Source organism: Aquarana catesbeiana, linkage group LG01 (genome assembly GCF_042186555.1).
Source record: "Aquarana catesbeiana isolate 2022-GZ linkage group LG01, ASM4218655v1, whole genome shotgun sequence".
Lineage (NCBI taxonomy): Eukaryota > Metazoa > Chordata > Amphibia > Anura > Ranidae > Aquarana > Aquarana catesbeiana.
In genome coordinates this window covers 80,386,488-80,406,128 of record NC_133324.1, presented here as the reverse complement: position 1 = coordinate 80,406,128, position 19,641 = coordinate 80,386,488, and the positions used below count along the sequence as shown (strand labels likewise).

The 19,641-nt window shown below is 41.1% G+C and overlaps 1 protein-coding gene across 1 annotated transcript in view; it reads right to left on the bottom strand.

Moving 5' to 3' along the window:
* Nucleotides 1-464: 464 nt before the first annotated feature.
* Nucleotides 465-19,641, bottom strand: part of RXFP3 (relaxin family peptide receptor 3) — a 40,625-nt gene continuing 21,448 nt past the window's right edge. Inside the window, exons 2-4 of the mRNA XM_073620844.1 lie at nucleotides 18,293-18,421; nucleotides 12,603-13,185; nucleotides 465-8,370 (exon numbers count right to left, since the gene is read on the bottom strand). Coding sequence (XP_073476945.1) covers nucleotides 7,055-8,329 — 1,275 coding nt within the window. The 5' untranslated portion in view covers nucleotides 8,330-8,370; nucleotides 12,603-13,185; nucleotides 18,293-18,421 and the 3' untranslated portion in view covers nucleotides 465-7,054. The remainder of the gene's footprint in view (nucleotides 8,371-12,602; nucleotides 13,186-18,292; nucleotides 18,422-19,641) is intronic.

The following is a 19,641-nucleotide window of genomic DNA, read 5'->3' as shown; positions in this document are numbered from 1 at the left end:
ACAGATTTTGTTGTCGGAAAATTTGAGATCCAGATCTCAAATTTTGTTTGTCGGAAATTCCGACGGGAAATGTCCGATGGAGCCTACACACGGTCGGAATTTCCGACAACAAGCTCCCATCGAACATTTCCCGTCTGAAAATCCGACCGTGTGTACGTGGCATTAGACTGGGATGGAGGTGGTAAAAATCAGTTAAATATGCCCCAGAATTTTAACTTAAGACCTTCTATGCCCAAGAATAGGTCACTTGGACCTGTAGTAGGTCCTCAGCACTAATCAACATTCCAAATGCCCAACTTTGTTTCCAGATGGACAAAAACATTATTTATCTTTTGTTTCTTATAAAAAGTGCAGCATGAAAATCATATATTTTTTACATTGGTGCATACATGACACAGAATAGCTTTAAATAGGTTCAAAAGTATCCTACAAAAACAAAAATGATCTTGTATTAAAGCATTCCATTTATTAAACAAAATATTTTTCTTTATTTAAAAATTAAAACCACTAGAAAATAACAGGAAAACACATTGCAGTTACTTCCATAACAGTTGAGAGTGTCCCATTAAATGGTTGTTGTATGGCCAATGCGGTCGTAAAAGTTACAATGCAAGCAGATGGCACATTAAGTGATTGTTTGCACTTGCTCATGTGAAGGTCTCAGCCTCCTCCATAAGCCAGTACAAGAGCGATGAGATTCAGTAACCCTTAACAACCCGATTTCACCTTGTATCAATGCCGAGGAGGCAGAGTCGTGAAATGCAATTCTATACATTTCTGTACTATTTTTTCCTTTACTAAACCAGCCAAACAATACCTATTCAATGTGCTTGTATGTAAGTGTCACTGTACACAGCAACCTTGTTTACTGCTGGTGTAAATGTTTTGCTGTATAGATCCTCTCTTAGTTTCATCATTTTAAGCAATTGTGGCACTTATCATAAAAATTACATTAGTAACTTTAAAAAAAAACACAGTATTCTTAGCTCAGTAACAAATGTGCATTTTCACCTTATATTCTAATTGTAGTCAAAGACTCAATTCACAAAGCTTCAACACAAGAAGTTTTTTTTTTTTTTGAGCCACGGGACTGTAATTTTCAAATCTCATTGGAATTGACTGAAAATAACCGTCACCTTTCTTTTGAAAATCTGTATCTTTATCCTGGTGTGTTGGCTTTGCAAATTGAGTGTCATGTGTTATAACAATTTAATAAAATGCTTAGGAAAAGGGTTAGTCCAATCACGACTCATGCTTCAGTTTTCCACAGATGCCGATGGCTTGTATGACCATCTGGCATCTGAATTGGTTGGGAACTCCAATAATAAATAATGACCTCTATACCCCCCCCCCTACACTGCTCAGTTCTTAAAGGGGACATGTGAGGGTAATGGTATAAGATTGGCCATTTGCTATTGAAGGTGCCTGTTTTCCTTTTTCTTGCCTAAAGGTATTGTAAGGTTTCGTTTTTTTTTTTTTTTTAAATAACAAACATATCATACTTACCTCCACTGTGCAGCTTGTTTTGCACAGAGTGGCCCTGAACCTGCTCTTCTGGGGTCCCCCGGCGGCTCTCGTGGCTCCTCCCCACATCAGGTAACCCCCTAGGAGAAGCGCTTCCTCGAGGGGGTTACCTTGCGGGCGCGCTCCCGAGTCCACCATTTATAGCCTCCGAATGTATGACTTGGCCCTGCTTGGCCCTGCCCCCGGCGCCCATGTCATTGGATTTGATTGACAGCAGCTGGAGCCAATGGCTGCACTGCTATCAATCTAGCCAATCAGGACACGAGACACTGGCTAGGGCTGGTGTGCTCATCCCTGGTGCAACAAAAAGAGGGTTCAGGTAAGTAAAACGGGGGCACTGGGGGGCTGCTGCACTGCAAGAGGTTTTTCACCTTGATGCATAGAATGCATCGAGGTGAAAAACCACAAAGGTTTACAACCCCTTTAAAGTGTTACTAAACCCAGGAGCCTGCATTCACTATATCTGGTCTCCTACAGTACATGGAAATGCAATAGTTTTAGTAAATGTAAACGGCTAAATACCTTAACTCATCAGCCGTATATAGCAGTCTTGTAACTTCTATCAGTGCCTGGTTAAAGCTTGGAGGAGTTTTCATACTGCACTGGCTGTCCTGTCAGGATGCAGGACCCCTGACCCTCTGTCTGGACAGTGCTGATTGGCCCTGTGCTGATGATATGTACCCTCCCAAGAAAGAAAAAACCTCTTTAACAATACATAAATTGTGGTAGTGACAAGGGCTTTATAGAAGAAGACACCTTGCCCACATCCCTATAAGACTACACAATGGGAGATTTCCTCTTGTGGGACTTTAAAAGGCAGGCAGGCTTGCTGGTACAGGCATCAGACCGGTCGTGTGGCTGCTTACTCCCCTAGGTTAAGTGGCAATAGCATTGTTTTAAATACGTTACAATCTGGTAGAAACAGCTGTGTGAGTCCATAAGTGAATTTATGCTCACTCTGCATTGTATTGGATGTTGTTAATTAATACATCCTATACATCTGGGGGTTCAACATCACCCTTTGACTAGGGAGCGCCTTTGTGGTGCCTCTCCTTTTACACCAAAGAGTCCCTCATCTTTATGCACCAGCAGATGATAGGACAGTAAATGGTATTCTGAACCAGTGGTGCCATACTCTCAGTGGTAGGACGCCCTCTGTGCTCTGTCCTGGGGCTGGATCTGTACGTCTCTTGGTGTGAAGCATTGGCTCATGGACCTGATCCCTGGCGGCAAACTACTCATTCCCATTTTTCTCTTGAAGTTGGATGCTATTTGATGGTGGCTCAAGAGTCACACAATAATTATACACCTCACCATCAGCCCCTGAAGAAGAGGTTTGACTACTTACAACCTTGAAACGCGTCGGGCCTTCCTGTCTTAGCCCACTGATTGGACAGTTTTGTGTGGTGTTATCTATATCTTTGTACTAGATATGTATACTCTTTTTGCTACCATTTGACCATATTTGCATCCATCTCTTTTATCATTGTCATCTTTTAACTTTTTGTAATAAATCCATATTTTTGATACATTATTGTTTGAAGACTCCTGCCTTTTAAAGTCCCACAAGAGGAAATCTCCCATTGTGTAGTCTCTAACAATACACACCAAACTGAGCATGTGCAGCCTGACTCTGTAGACTCTGTCTTATATGGACCTGTTTTGGAGTCAGTGGAAGAAGGGGAGGATCAAAGGAGACGGGATTAAACAGGCTTTTTACACAATACAGAGGATTAACCCCTTAGGTTCCACCGTGAGTATAACAAGCATGCTGTACTGCATATACAGACTGGTTTTACTGTTGTGGGTTTAGTAACACTTTAACTAGGTAATTGGTTTAATTTACTAAAAAAAGCAGATACCATATACGTAGCAAAATGATGCTTTGTTCAGTCATTTATGCTTGGTTTACAGGTGTGACCAAGCATGGGCGTGTTTCTATGCGTTTTTAATGCATTCCCGCACATCACGTGTAGGGCAGCACATTCATTTCAATGGGCTGCCCTATGTGTGAGAAATGCAGAAAAGAAATCCCTGACTCTTTTTTTTTTCCAAAATTGTGCCATACCAAACAGCATGGTGCTGTGGCGCCATTTGTTTTGGCGTGCACAAAAATGCATGCGTTTGAAGATGCATGGGGGAGCCATTAACGATTAGAGACACCGCCATGCATATGCTAAAATGGCAGTGTGTTTCTGTGTGTTAGGAAAGCATGCAAAAGTGCACACGTTCCCAACATACATAGTTGGGAAATTAGCCTCGGTCTTTTGCCAGACACAGAATATTCTCCAGCACATGATTAGGTATTATGAATGAAAACAATGTCATTTTGCTGCATGCATTTTCGCTACCTCTTTAGTAAATAAATACAGAGGAGTTGCTGACCTAAAACAAGTATTCGGGTTCAAGAAGTCCTTTCAGTAATTTTACAAACCTGACATCATTTTATAGTATAGTATAGTATAGTATAGTTTTATTTTTATTTTTTTTTTAAGAGGCTTTTATCATTAAAAATCAGACATTATGCTCCGGGAAAGTGACTTTGCCAAGGATGCTGTGGTCAGTCTGCTGTAGGCAGGAGGAAGCATTTCCTTAGTCTCCACTGCCCAAGTGATCAGATTGCAACATTCTAACATTGTGGCAATTCCCAAAGGGGAAGGATGCAGCAGGAGTTGATTCGTGTCAGGTATTTATAAACACTGCACTGCACAGGATCTACATGATCATCTAGTATCTTAGCCCGGGAAGTAGATACAAATCCTGAATAATGCCTGGAGAGAGATGGTGTTGTCCTTCTGATAAGAAAACGAGACATAGACATTGTCAGGAAGAGTTCTACGATTTCTGTGAAAAGTAATATACACTCACCGGCCACTTTATAAAGTACACCTGTTCAGCTGCTTGGTATTGGTAACACAAATTGCTAATCAGTTCAATCACATGACAGCAACTCAATGCATTTAAACATCTAGTCGTGGTGAAGAAGACTTGCTAAATTTCAAACCGAGCATCAGAATGGGGAAAAAAAAGGGGATTTAAGTGCACATGGCATGGTTGTTGGTGCCAGATAGGCTGGTCTGAGTATTTCAAAAACTGCTGATCTACTGGGATTTTCACACACAACTATCTCTCGAGTTTACAGAGAATGGTCTGAAAAAGAGAAAATATCCAGTGAGCGGCAGTTGTGTGGAGGAAAATGCCTTGTTGAGGTCAGAGGAGAATAGGCAGACTGGTTCCAGATGATAGAAAGGCAACAGTAAGTCAAAGAAACACTTGTTACAAAGAAAGTATGCAGAATACCATCTCTGAATGCACAACACATTGAACCTTGAAGCAGAAGGGCTACAGCAGCAGAAGACCGCAATGGGTGCCACTCCTGTCAGCTAAGAACAGGAAACTTAGGCTACAATTCATACAGACTCACCAAAATTGGACAGTAGAAGATTGGAAAAATGTTGCCTGGTCTGATGAGTCTCGATTTCAGCTGTGACATTCAGATGGTCGGGTCAGAATTTGGCGCATACAACATGAAAGCATGGATCCATCCTGCCTTGTATCAACGGTTCAGGCTGGTGGTGGTGTAATGGTGTGGGGGGATATTTTCTTAGCACACTTTGGGCCCCTTAGTACCAATTGAACATAGTTAAAATGCCACGGCCTACCTGAGTATTGTTGCTGATCATGTCCATCCCTTTATGACTACAGTGTACCCATCTTCTGATGGCTCCTTCCAGCAGGATAATGCACCATTTCACAAAGATCAAATCATCTCACCACTGGTTTCTTGAACATGACAATGAGGTCACTGTACTCCAATGGTCTCCACAGTCACCAGATCTCAATTCAATAGAGCCTTGTTATATAACCTTGTTATATCTATGCCACAAAGAATTAAGGTAGTTCTGAAGGCAAAAGAGGGTCCAACCCGATACTAGCAAGGTGTAGCTAATAAAGTGGCTGGAGAGTGTATACCTGTAAGGTCAGACTTGTAACCTGCATGCGCTTAACATGAAAAAATATATCTCATGGTATGTTCACTTTAGGAGTTCTAGCTTGGCTGACTCTCACTTCTAGGTTATTGGCTCACTAAGTAGTAAAAGCAAGAATAATGGCTCCAGTGTTGCAACCATGAAAAAAAGTTGGCAACCATACATTTATCCTGGCACCCTTTAACCCCTCTGGTGGTATTCCCGAGTCTGGCTCGGGGTGGATTTTCAATACCAAAAGCGGTGTCCCCGAGCCTCGGGATCGCATCGCAGGATCCAGGAAGAGTTTACTTACCTTGTCCCCTGGATCCTGTGATGTCTCCCCGCTGTGATCGGCGAGCTGCCGTGTCTTGCTCGATTCACATCGCTGAGCTCCGTTCCCTGCGAGCGTTAGGACGCACGGGGACGGAGTTCGGCACCAAATTCAAAAAGTAAAAAACACAGTATAGATACAGTATACTGTAATCTTACAGATTACATTACTGTATCAAATAATTACACGTCCCCTTTGTCCCTAGTGGTCTGCTCAGTGTCCTGCATGCAGTTTTATATTATAAAAACTGTTTTTTCTGACTGGAAACTGGAGATTGTCCATAGCAACCAAAACTGTCCCTTTACAGCAAAAGTGGTTTTAAACCAGCTAGAAAACAGCGATAATAAATTAGAATCACTCGCAGAATTGAGCGATAATGATTTGTGGGGAAATCCATCATCAAACACTAAAAGTAACGAAAGCGACAATTCTGCAACTGAGCAAATTTCAGTGTTTTTGATTTGATTACATTATTGAATAATTTTTATTATTATTATATTATTATTTGTTATAATTATTTATAGTTATTTATTATATTATAATTTTTTATTTCGTTTTTCAAACGTTATCATGTCTACTAGACTCTTGTTTGGACAGATTTAAGTGAATTATTCCTAAGAATTACAGGCCTACAATATAAAATGCCAAATTTCCATGCAAAATAATTGTACCGCTTTCAGCACCTAAAATCTGAAATAATCATACCGCCAGGGAGGTTAAGAAGCCACGTATGGCAGCCCAATATTGTGTCCTCCAAAATGTAGCGTCAATGAAGATTATGTGGGCTCTTCATAACTGATGTGGCTGGTGGGCTATGTTGGGGGAATGCTCACCACAGAGGACCCTGGAAAATGTACAATTCTGAAAGGTAACCAAGCCTATCTACATGGACAAGAAACTAAAATATCAGTACTGAGTAGACTTACCCTTTACATGTACAATTTTTTTGCTGTAAGTTTATATAGCCAAAAACCATATAAAAGATTTTGTTTTAATTACATGTCCATAATATATACTTTATAAACATGGTATATCTACATTTCATATAAATGTATATCCATAAAACAATTATCTTAAATAATATTAAATATATAAATCATAGGTTCTATAATAAATTCTCAGAGATCTTACATACACTGTACATTGTCAGCTACAGTACAAGGACGGAACGTAGAGTAGCAGCCCTCATGGAAAAACCTCCTTGGGAGTTTGGCAGAGCTGATGCTCATAGTCAGTACCGCTGTTCAGTTGAACTGTTGGGCAGAAGATCATACCTGCCATTGTAGATGACAGCTCCAGGGGGGTAACAGATGACATCAGGCTCTACAGGATTGAGGGGGACCATGCCATGTCCCTGCTCATCTTGCTCTGGTTTGGTGGTGGCTGTAAATGGTCGCATGTTAGTCAGAGAAGGGGAGGTCATCCTCCAAAAGAGGTTTTTTAATGCTTTGCGGAACTCTCTGCGCATTAAGCAGTACAGAATGGGATTTAGGCAACTGTTTGAGTGAGCCAAGCAGACAGTGATAGGAAAAATATAAGCTTGAGTGGTAAAGTACTCATAGCTAAATTGCACTACATTCAGTTTGATAAGGATCCCCCAGGTCGTCAAGGCTTGGTTTGGAAGCCAACACAAGAAGAAAGACAGTACAACAATAGTCACAGATTTAGTGACTTTAGACCTCCTCTTGGTGCTCGAGGTGCTCACGTTTCTATCAGTGATGAAACGAACCAGGAGAAGGTAACAAATGGTGATTATGAATAAGGGGATGACAAATCCCAGGAGAACCTTCTGAGCATGATAGAGTCCCAGCCAAAACTGAGCATTACCATAGTTAACTGGAAACTTGACCAAACAGAGGACCTCACTGGAGACAGTGGCTGTGGTGGAGAAGATAGCGTGTGGCAAAGATGCTACAATGGCAAAAACCCAAATAAGGACACTTACCCACTTGGCAGAGCAGCTTATATGTCTTCGTTTAGACTTAAGGGCAGAAGCCACTGAGTAGTATCTGGCCACACTCATGGCTGTGAGGAAAAAGACACTAGCATACATGTTCATGGCAGTAACATAGGATACTATTTTACACATGGCTTTGCCAAAGAGCCAGCTAAAATCCAAAGCATTCTCTACAGCCCAGAAAGGCAGAGTAAGCACAAACTGGAAATCTGTCACTGCCAGGCTGGTCACAAACAGATTGATGGAGGATTTTTTCCAGCCTTGTTTAGTCTTCATGAGGTACAGTACCAGCACATTGCCCACCAGTCCCAGGGCACAAACAACAGAGTACACTATGGAGATCATAATCCTTACTATGGCGGAGCTGTCGCCTACTTTGTCTGATTTCTCAAAGTTGAAACTTCTCAGGAGGTCCTGTAGGGTCTCATTGGTCCTGTTAAGCTGCTTCTCCTCAAAGAAGAGTGGAAACATCCCCAGAAGATCGCTCTGCTCTGCCTCCTGCATGATGGTTATTAAAGAACACGAGGTGAGGTTACATCTGAACCCCATGCCATGATACTGAACTCGGGCTCCTCAGAGGGATTCAGCAACTGTCAAAAAGCCAGAGCAGATAGCATTAGTCTAAAGAGGAAATGTAGATAGCAAAACACTTGCAAAGTATTCAATTCAAAGCAGTATCTTTTTATTACAGGTCCTTATATAGCACCGTCAATTTACATATATATTGTTCATTCACATCAGTCCCTGCCCTCAAGGAGCTTACAATCTGAGGTCCCTAACTCACATTCACACATACACATACCAGGGCCAATTTAGACAGGAGCCAATTAAATTGCCTGCATGTCTTTGGAATGTGGGAGGAAACCCATGCAGGCACAGGGAGAGCATGCAAACTCTGCAAGTAGTGCCACGGTTAGGATTCAAAGTAATGATCCTAGTGCTGCTAGGCAGAAGTGCTAACCACTTAACCACTATGCTATATCCAAAAACAAAAACATATTATATTGCAGCCTACCAATCTCTAAATGTGATGGCTGCATTCATTTTCTTTCTTTTTTTTTTTTTTTTTTTTTTTTTTTTAGGCTTTTTTGTTTCATTTTACCTGATGATCTGGTCAGTAATACCATTCCTGTCCTAGGGTGGGTCCACTCTGGAGGGAGGAACAATGGAGACAGCAGCATTGGCAATCTGAGAAGAGGGTAGTGATATGCCGCGTACACACGGTCGGACTTTTCGTCTACAAAAGTCCAACGGACGCTGACGGACTAAAGCTGGCTGGTAATCCGATCGTGTGTGGGCTTCTCCGGACTTTCAACGGACTTTTTTAGCCTCAAATCCGACGGACTTTAGATTTGAAACATGCTTCAAATCTTTACGTCGTAAGTACGACGGACCCGAAATCCGCTCGTCTGTGTGCTAGTCCGACGGACAAAAACCCATGCTAGGGCAGCTATTGGCTACTGGCTATGAACTTCCTTATTTTAGTCCGGTGTACGTCATCACGTACGAATCCGTCGGACTTTTGTGTGGTCGTGTGTAGGCAAGTCCGTTCGTAAGAAAGTCTGCCGCAAGTCCGCCGAAGGTACGTCGGAAGTCTGTCGGACAGGCTGTCGGACTTTTGTAGACGAAAAGTCCGACCGTGTGTACGCGGCATTAGACTAGCTACAGGGATATGCAATTAACGGACCTCCAGCTGTTGCAGAACTACAAGTCCCATGAGGCATAGCAAGACTCTGACAGCCACAAGCATGACACCCAGAGGCAGAGGCATGATGGGACTTGTAGTTTTGCAACAGCTGGAGGTCTGTTAATTACATATCCCTGGACTAGGAGATTTAGATGGACTTGACTTGCAAATTAAAGTCAAACTCCAGCTAACACTCCTTTTTTCCTATTGGGATAAAGGTTTTACATAAATGAATAAAAGTTGACCATTGCCAGCACTCCTGTCGGTGATAACTGGTTTATATTACCCCCCCAACTGTCACTTTTGCTGGACAGTTTGGTCTGCTAAAGTAAGTTGAAAAATAACAGACTTACTGGTCAGATCACCAGGTGAAAATAAAGAATAAAAGCCATAAAAGGAGACTAATGAAGCCCTTGAATCTAACATGCACTATATCTACGCTAATGACACCCAAATCTATCGCTTTACCCCTCATCTCACTCCATCAGTCTCCTAAAACATCACTAATTCATTAACAGACACATCAGCCTGGATGTCACACCGCTTCCTCAAACTCAATCTATTCAAAACCGAGCTTATAATATTTCCTCCCCCACATGCCTCCTCCCCTGGCATCTCTGTCAAGATCGATGGCACAACCATCAACCCATCCCCGCAATCCAGGGTGCTAGGGGTAACCCTAGACTCTGAACTTTCCTTTCGGCCCCACGTCCAATTACTGTCCATAGCTTGTCACCTCAACCTCCGCAACATCTCCAAAATATGTCCCTTCCTAACCACTGACACAACAAAGCTCTTAGTTCACTACCTGGTCATCTCTCACCTCGACTACTGCAACTCCTTTCTCATTGGCTCGCCTTTACATAGGCTATCCCCCCTTCAGCCCATCATGAATGCTGCTGCCAGGCTCATCCACCTTACCAATCATTCAGCGTCGACTACCCTTCTCTGCTACTCCTCTCCCGCTCACCCAACTCACTCACCCGCTCACCCAACAAATTAAATTCAAGGGACTAACAATAACTTACCAAAACATCCACAACTCACTCTTCCCCCAGCTGCACCACTAACCTAGTCTCAAAATACCAACCTAATCGTTCTCTTCGTTCCTCCCAAGACCTCCTGCTCTCTACCACCTTTGTCACCTCCTCCCACGCTCGCCTTCATGACTTCTCCGGAGCCTCTCCAATCCTCCAGAACTCCCTTCCCCCAATCTGTCCAACTGTCTTTCCAATTTTAGATGATTTCTGAAAACCCTACTCTCCTTTGGAGAAGTCTATCCTGCCTCCACCTAACAACTGTACTTTTATTTTATTTTATTAAATCCCCCACAGCTATTACCTTTTGTATCACTTGACCCTCCCTCTTAGATTGTAAACTCTAACGAGCAGGGCCCTCTGATGCCCCATGTAGTGAATTGTATTGTAAGTGTATTGTCTGCCCTCATACTGTAAAGCGTTGCAAAAACTTTTAGTGCTATAATAATAATAATAATAACAACAACAATACATTTTTCATGGTGATAGATAGATAGATAGATAGATAGATAGATAGATAGATAGATAGATAGATAGATAGATAGACAGTCAATGATAGATAGATACGATAGATAGATAGATAGATAGATAGATAGATAGATAGATAGATAGATAGATAGATAGATAGATAGATAGTCAATGATAGATAGATAGATAGATAGATAGATAGATAGATAGATAGATAGATAGATAGATAGATAGATAGATAGATAGATAAAGTCATTGATATAGATAGATAGATAGATAGATAGATAGATAGATAGATAGATAGATAGATAGATAGACAGACAGTCAATGATAGATAGATAGATACAGTAGATAGATAGATAGATAGATAGATAGATAGATAGATAGATAGATAGATAGTCAATGATAGATAGATACAGTAGATAGATAGATAGATAGATAGATAGATAGATAGATAGATAGATAGATAAAGTCATTGATATAGATAGATAGATAGATAGATAGATAGATAGATAGATAGATAGATAGATAGATAGATAGATAGATAGATAGTCAATGATAGATAGATAGATAGTCAATGATAGATAGATAGATAGATAGATAGATAGATAGATAGATAGATAGATAGATAGATAGATAGATAGATAGATAGATAGATAGATAGATAGATAGATAGTCAATGATAGATAGATAGATAGATAGATAGATAGATAGATAGATAGATAGATAGATAGATAGATAGTCAATGATAGATAGATAGATAGATAGATAGATAGATAGATAGATAGATAGATAGATAGATAGTCAATGATAGATAGATAGATAGATAGATAGATAGATAGATAGATAGATAGATAAAGTCATTGATATAGATAGATAGATAGATAGATAGATAGATAGATAGATAGATAGATAGATAGATAGATAGATAGATAGTCAATGATAGATAGATAGATAGTCAATGATAGATAGATAGATAGATAGATAGATAGATAGATAGATAGATAGATAGATAGATAGATAGATAGATAGATAGATAGTCAATGATAGATAGATAGATAGATAGATAGATAGATAGATAGATAGATAGATAGATAGATAGATAGATAAAGTCATTGATATAGATAGATAGATAGATAGATAGATAGATAGATAGATAGATAGATAGATAGATAGATAGATAGATAGATAGTCAATGATAGATAGATAGATAGATAGATAGATAGATAGATAGATAGATAGATAGATAGATAAAGTCATTGATATAGATAGATAGATAGATAGATAGATAGATAGATAGATAGATAGATAGACAGACAGATATTGATTTACTAAAACTGGAGCTTGCATAATCTGGTGCGGTTCTGCACAGAAACCAGCTTCCAGATTTTTTTGGTCAAAGCTTAATTGAACAAACTGAAGTTAGAAGCTGACTGGCTATCATGCAGAGATGCATGAGATTTTGCACTCTCCAGTTTTGGTAAATCAACCCCAGAGGGTCCAAACTGTCAGTAAACTCAGAATAATTTCAAACTGAAGATGTTATATCAAGATTAATTTAATATCAAATCTGGCTATTTCCCTTGAGTTAATCCAACAGGATCAGTCTTAAATAATGGAAAACACTTACTTTAAAGATCAGTCTGCTTCCCCATACTCTTTGCTTCCAAGCTGAAATGAATTGGAGTCACCTGCTTTTAGGTCTCTTGGTTCTGCAGACTTGAGACAGTCCAATGTGCTCAGTACTTCAACAGTCTTAAAGATGTAGCACCCTTAAACGCAGTCCTTTAATACAAAATACACCCAGACTTAGGTAGACAGGTTGAACCTTGCATGTTGATATATCTGGCTTCTGTAACCTTGATGCAGTCCAAGACGATCAAAGCAGCAAGAATCACCTAAGTAATGGCTTGCTTTTAAGGTCAGTCAGTGCCCCTATAAGCAATGAATCCAATGGAGGGTGCATAGGACTGGCACAAGGTCGTTTTACATTCCCTACTTCTGCAGGCTGAAGATCCAAGCTACTTATTCTGCTTTCGATCACTGCTTGGATATCAAAGTTTCAATAAATCAGAAGTGTCTACTTTCCAAATCCCCAGCTTCTATAAGCATCAGAAAGTCCATTGCACTGCAACCATCTTCCAAAATCAAAGTATCTGGAGACCAAAGTATCTAAAGACCAATGCTTGTAAGTGAAACCAAGATCGAAGTATCTGGAGACCAATGTTTATAAGTGAAGTCAAAATCAAAGTATCAGAAGACCACTGCTTGCAAGTGAAGTCAGAATCAAAGTATCAGAAGACCACTGCTTGCAAGTGAAGTCAGAATCAAAGTATCTGAAGACCACTGCTTGCAAGTGAAGTCAGAATCAAACTATCCGAAGACCACTGCTTGTAGGTGAAGCCAAGATCAAATTGATACATTTAATGAAAAGCAGTTAGTTTTAAAAGCCCTACAAATAGTTGCATAGGAAACTTGGAGATGCTAAGAAGTCAGTCTGTTCTATGCTCTCATCTTAGTAGATTTGGAAGAGCTCTGTTTCTCTGAGCTTCAAATACTCCTGCAGGATCAGAGATGCTGCAGCCTTCAGAAAGCTAGTGTGTACCCTTGTAGAGCTCAGCAGAGCAGGTACAGAGCAGCATGAATCTGTATAGCTCTGTGCATACAGGTCCTGAGTTGTGCATGCCTCCAACTTATATTTCACACTGAGCCCTCGTCATAGAGCCCGGTAGCCCGTCTATTGATCTGGAGCATGCGCAGAGAACACAGGGAGCTATCCTTGGTGCTGACTGTAGCTATCAACTGATCCCAATGACAGCAGCTGCTGTCAAAAGTGCTGAATTCAATGGCTCTAATGACTGCAAGGGTGAACCTTGTCCTTGCTGCTTCCAACATTTATCTTAGCAAGGAAATTATACAAACAGAATACATTGATTAACTTTCTCCATTAAAACCCACGCTATAAATAAAAGTACCAAAATCTGCCAACATAAGAAATATTCTAACTGCTTGACAGGTATGTCCTGGCTCTTATGTCACACTCAGAGATCCATTGGAAGACAGACATGAAAACATTGTTTGGTGAGTCACACAATTATGTGTTGAGGACAGTCAATATATATATATTTTTTTTAAACATTGCAAATGAGTCACAGGATTATTTTTAGTGTTGGGGAAACAGATTTTATATGCCAATGTCATTCTTAAAACAACCACTAGGGGGCAGTAGGGTCTCAAGTTCCTTATATAATAGACATTTTCAATAGAAAACAATCTAGGAATTTTCAGAATGAAAACAGCAGCTGTACCTGTATTTGTGTTTAATCAGCGAAAGTTTTTTTTTTTTTTTTTATTTCTATTTACTTTTTAATTATTTTTGAGCTTCACATCCATAGTGGCCAATCATATCCCTTTCCAAGTAAACAAAGCATGCAAAAGCAGAAAAAGAGAATGGGCATATCATCAGAGCGAAAAGGATGGAAAGCAATCCTCAAAGCTTTAAGAATATCTGGCTAGGAGCAGAGGGAGTACTTTACAAAATTTGAATTTGAAAAAAAAAAAAAAAGTTAGAGTTTTTTTTTTTTTTTTTTTTTTACAAACTAGAAAACACTCGTTACATTAAAAAGCATTCGACTGTTCAGAAATAAGAGTCTTTTGTAATCAGAGTCTATACTATAGTTCACTAAGGAAGAAACTTGAGAAGATATTAGAACAAATGTTTCATAATGATAACATTTTTAATTTAATATGCCATTTAACAACTCTCCAATACACAACACACATACAAACTACTGTATGAAGAGGGAGATTTTATTAAGGCCGGCCATACACAGTTGGAATCTCGGCCGGTACAGCAGGGACCACCCGAGATTCGAACCATTAATGGGCAGTCTGAATGTACCAAGTTGATTGATTGATTAACTTGGGTACAACCAGCCTGTCGGATTGGCTTCTGATTATCACAAGTGGATCCTTTAGCCTCTTGCAATAATCACTGGATGGCTTCCCTTGCCTGCTCCCTGCATGTACCAAGTTAATCGATCGAACAACTTTGGTACAACCAGCCTGCCATATCCTTGCTGCTAGCGATAAGCACAACATCACACCAGAACCTCTCCCAGATACCCGGGTCCTGCGAGGAACCTGTGGGACACAGTAGAACTGCCAGGACTACATACTTATGATGAGCATTACTCCCACTTATATCTTCTGTTTACAGCATTGGGCTTCTATGTGATGTCTATGTATCTTTCCGGAGCGGAACGCCAGAGTTTCCATCAGCGAATCTTTGATTCTACTAAAGTGCTGTTTGACCCCCCCCCCCCCCCTGAGTAAGGGAGGTCGCAGGCTTTCTGGTAAGCCTTTTATCTTAATGAGGTGACGGGAATCACGGTGTCGAGCACCTGATCTATGTTTCATGTTGCACTTGAAGTCACTTTATTGGTTTCCAGCAATATATGAACTTTTGTTATCAACCAATTTTTTTTCCATTTATATTGTTTTTTCAGCACCCTTGTGCGTTTTGTATGCCATTCTGGCTTTTATTATACATAGTTGCATAAAACTGCACTTATTTTTTGCACTTTTTTCTGACTGTACATAGTGCTGCTTATTATATTGTACTGCACAGTTGCACCTTATTGGACATATGTCATTTATGTCTTATGCCGCGCACACACGAGCGGACTTCTCGTCGGACTGAACTCCGAAGGACTTTGACGGAGTTCCAACGAAACGGACTTGCCTACACAAGATCACACCAAAGTCCGATCGTTTCGAACGTGATGACGTATGACCAGACTAGAATAAGGACGTTCATAGCCAGTAGCCAATAGCTGCCCTTGCGTCGTTTTTGGTCCGTCGGACTAGCATACAGACGAACGGTTTTCCAGATAGGAATCGAGTCCGTTGGAAGATTTGAAACTTGTTCTATTTCTAAGGTCCGTCAGATTTTTAGACAGAAAAACCTTTGATGCCGAAAAGTCCGCTCGTGTGTACGCGGCATTATGCAGTGCACACACAGTCGGACTTTTTGACCGGACTTGTCCGACAGACGCCGACGGACCAAATCCGGCGGACAATCCGATCGTGTGTGGGCTTCACCGGACCTTCAGCGGACTTTTCCAGTCGCAAATCTGACGGGCTTTAGATTTGGAACATGCTTCAAATCTTTACGTCGTAAATCCGCCGGACCCAGAAATTCGCTCGTCTGTATGCTAGTCCAAAGGACAAAAAACGATGCTAGGGCAGCTATTGGCTACTGGTTATCAACTTCCTCATTCTAGTCCGGTGTACGTCATCACGTACGAATCTGTCGGACTTTGGTGTGATCGTGTGTAGGCAAGTCCGTTCGTTAAAAAGTCAGTCGGAAGTCCGTCAAAAGTCAGTCGAAAGTCCGCTGGAAAGTCTGTTGGACAAGTCCGGTCAAAAAGTCCGCCCGTATGTACGCGGCCTTAGGCTAAACTGCACATTTATATTATTGTTTTGCACTTGTATTTTTTTATATACGTTGTTAATGCATAGGGTCTTTTTGTGCATAACCTAGCGCTCCACTCCATTATCTGCATTACTATCTAGTGCCCAATATCTGGGTTTTAGTGTTCAGCTGCAGGTCATAAATTGGTCGTTTTTATTATTGTATATCACTTAACATCACTTAATCACCAAGTGCAGATAAAAAAATGTTTTACTTTAATCACTGTCTACTACCGGCAGGGACGGCTTCCCCCACCCTGAAGATTGCATAAACCCCCAAAACATTATATATTTTCTAAAAGCAGACACCCTAGAGAATAAAATACACTATATTTCCAAAAGTATTGGGACGTCTGCACATGGACTTTAATGGCATCCCAGTCTTAGTCCATAGGGTTCAATACTGAGATGGCCTGCCCTTTGCAACTAAAACAGTTTCAACTTTTCTGGGAAGGCTGTCTACAAGGTTTAGGAGTGTATCTATGGGAATGTTTGACCATTTTTCCAGAAGCGGATTTGTGAGGTCAGGCACTGATGTTGGACGAGAAGGTCTGGCTCACAGTCTCCGATCTAATTCATCCCAAAGGTGTTCTATAGGGTTGTGGTCAGGACTTTGCTTTGTGCACTGGTGCGCAGTCATGTTGGAACAGGAAGGGGCCATCCCCAAACTGTTCCCACAAAGTTGGGAGCATTAAATTGTCCAAAATGTCTTGCTATGCTGATGCCTTATGAGTTCCCTTCACTGGAACTAAGGGGCCAAGTCCAACCCCTAAAAAACAACCCCTAAAAAAACAACCCCATACCATAATCCCCCCTCCACCAAATGATTTGGACCAGTGCACAAAGCAAGATCCTTAAAGACATGGATGAGCGACTTTGGGGTGGAGGTTTAGGAGTGTGTCTATGGGAATGTTTGACCATTTTTCCAGAAGCGGATTTGTGAGGTCAGGCACTGATGTTGGATGAGAAGGCCTGGCTTGCAGTCTCTGATCTAATTCATCCCAAAGGTGTTCTATTGGGTTGAGGTCAGGACTCTGTGCAGGCCAGTCAAGTTCTTCCACCCCAAACTCGCTCATCAATGTCTTTATGGACCTTGCTTTGTGCACTGGTCCAAATCATTTGGTGGAGGGGAGATTAGGTGTGGGGTTGTTTTTTAGGGGTTGGGCTTGGCCCCTTAGTTCCAGTGAAGGGAACTCTTAAGGCATCAGCATAGCAAGACATTTTGGACAATTTAATGCTCCCAACTTTGTTGGAACAGTTTGGGGATGGTCCCTTCCTGTTCCAACATGACTGTCCACCAGTGCACAAAGCAAAGTCCTGACCACAACCCTATAGAACACCTTTGGGATGAATTAGATTGGAGACTGCGTGCCAGGCCTTCTTGTCCAACATCAGTGCCTGACCTCACAAATGCACTTCTGGAAGAATGGTCAAACACTCCCATAGACACACTCCTAAACCTTGTGAACAGCCTTCCAAGGAGAGTTGAAGCTTTTATAGCTGCAAAGGGTGGGCCATCTCAATACTGAGCCCTACGGACTAATTCTGGGATGCCATTAAAGTTCATGTGTGTGTAAAGGAAGGCATCCCAATGCTTTTTGCAATATAGTGTAGTGTTAGATCCATTTTTTTATGTCACACAATATTACCACAAAGGTGATCGGTATACTGTAGGTAGGTGGCTCGGCGGTACTGTGCAGTGTGGTTGTGTTGTCCCGTGAGCTGCGGAGCTTTATTCAAGCATGTCAGGCTTGATCAGCTTTGCGCATTCGCCCCCATTTTATATTGTTTTATCAAGAAAATGTCACCTAAACATAAAATATAGCAAATTTCAGCAAAGGATACGTTTAACAGACAAATCAATTTCACTTTGTCATGACGAAGCCCCATGGCTGTGTGAAACAAGTCAGGTTGCATGGCCTGGACAGGACTGGTCTGAGGCTGTCTTTACTCAGTCGACTCTGGGGCATGGTCCTGTATAATAATAATAATAATATTACTGCTATTTGTTGATGTCAGGGACTGCATTTGAGGTTATATAAAAACATTGACCACTGTTTTAGACACTGATGAAGTCTAATGCCGCGTACACACGACCGGACTTTACGGCATACTTGGTTTGGCGGACTTTTTTTTCCCCAAAAGTTTGACAGACCTAGAAATGAAATATGTTTCACATCTTTTCGACGGACTCGAGTCCGGTCGAAAAGACCGCTCGTCTGTATGCTAGTCCGACGGACAAAAACCGACGCTAGGGTAGCTATTGGCTACTGGCTATGAACTTCCTTGTTTTAGTCCGGTGTACGTCATCACGTACGAATCCGTCGAACTTTGGTTGATCGTGTGTAGGCAAGTCCGTTCATTCGGAAAGTCCGTCGTAAAGTCCGTCGAAAAGATTGCAGGACAAAGACTGCCGTAAAGTCCGCTCCTGTGTACGCGGCATAAGGGATATTGTTTCCAAATTTCAGGTAAGAACCATTAAGCTTAAAGCGGTACTAAAATTTGAAAAAAAAAAGATTTCCCCCTGCAAGGCAATGTTATAATGTGCTAGTATGCATTGCATACTAGCACAATATGAGAGACTTCCCCTAAAACAAAGCCCTCCAGTAGCGTGCTATGACCACTGTCAGGGCTTCTATCCTCATCTGGTCTTCCTACCGGGTTCCTGGGCTTCGGCTGTCTGACTGGATGAACTGCGATGATGTCACTCCCGCACATGCGCACAGAGCTTTGAAGGGATGGCACAGGTATGCCGTTCCTTCACAATGCATGGGCCGGTGACGTCAACAGCTGCTGCTCACTGGAATATCTCCTAAACAATGCATGATTAGGAGATATTCATATTATAGCTTTATTATAAGCTTACCTGTAGGTAAAAATATCAGACATGAGTTTACCACTTCACCCCTGGAAGGTTTGCCCCCTTTCCTGACCAGGCCATCTTTTGCGATGTGGCACCGCGTTACTTTAACTGACAATTGCGTGGTTGTGCAACATTGTACACAAATAAAATGTATGTCCTTTTTTCCCCACAAATAGTGCTTTCTTTTGGTGGTATTTGATCACCTCTGCAGTTGTTTTTTTTATTGCCCTATAAACAACAACAAAAAAAAAAGAACGTCAGTTTAAAAGAAATATATATTTTTTTTATTTTCTGCTATAAAACATTTCCAATAAAAAAAATTAAAAACTCA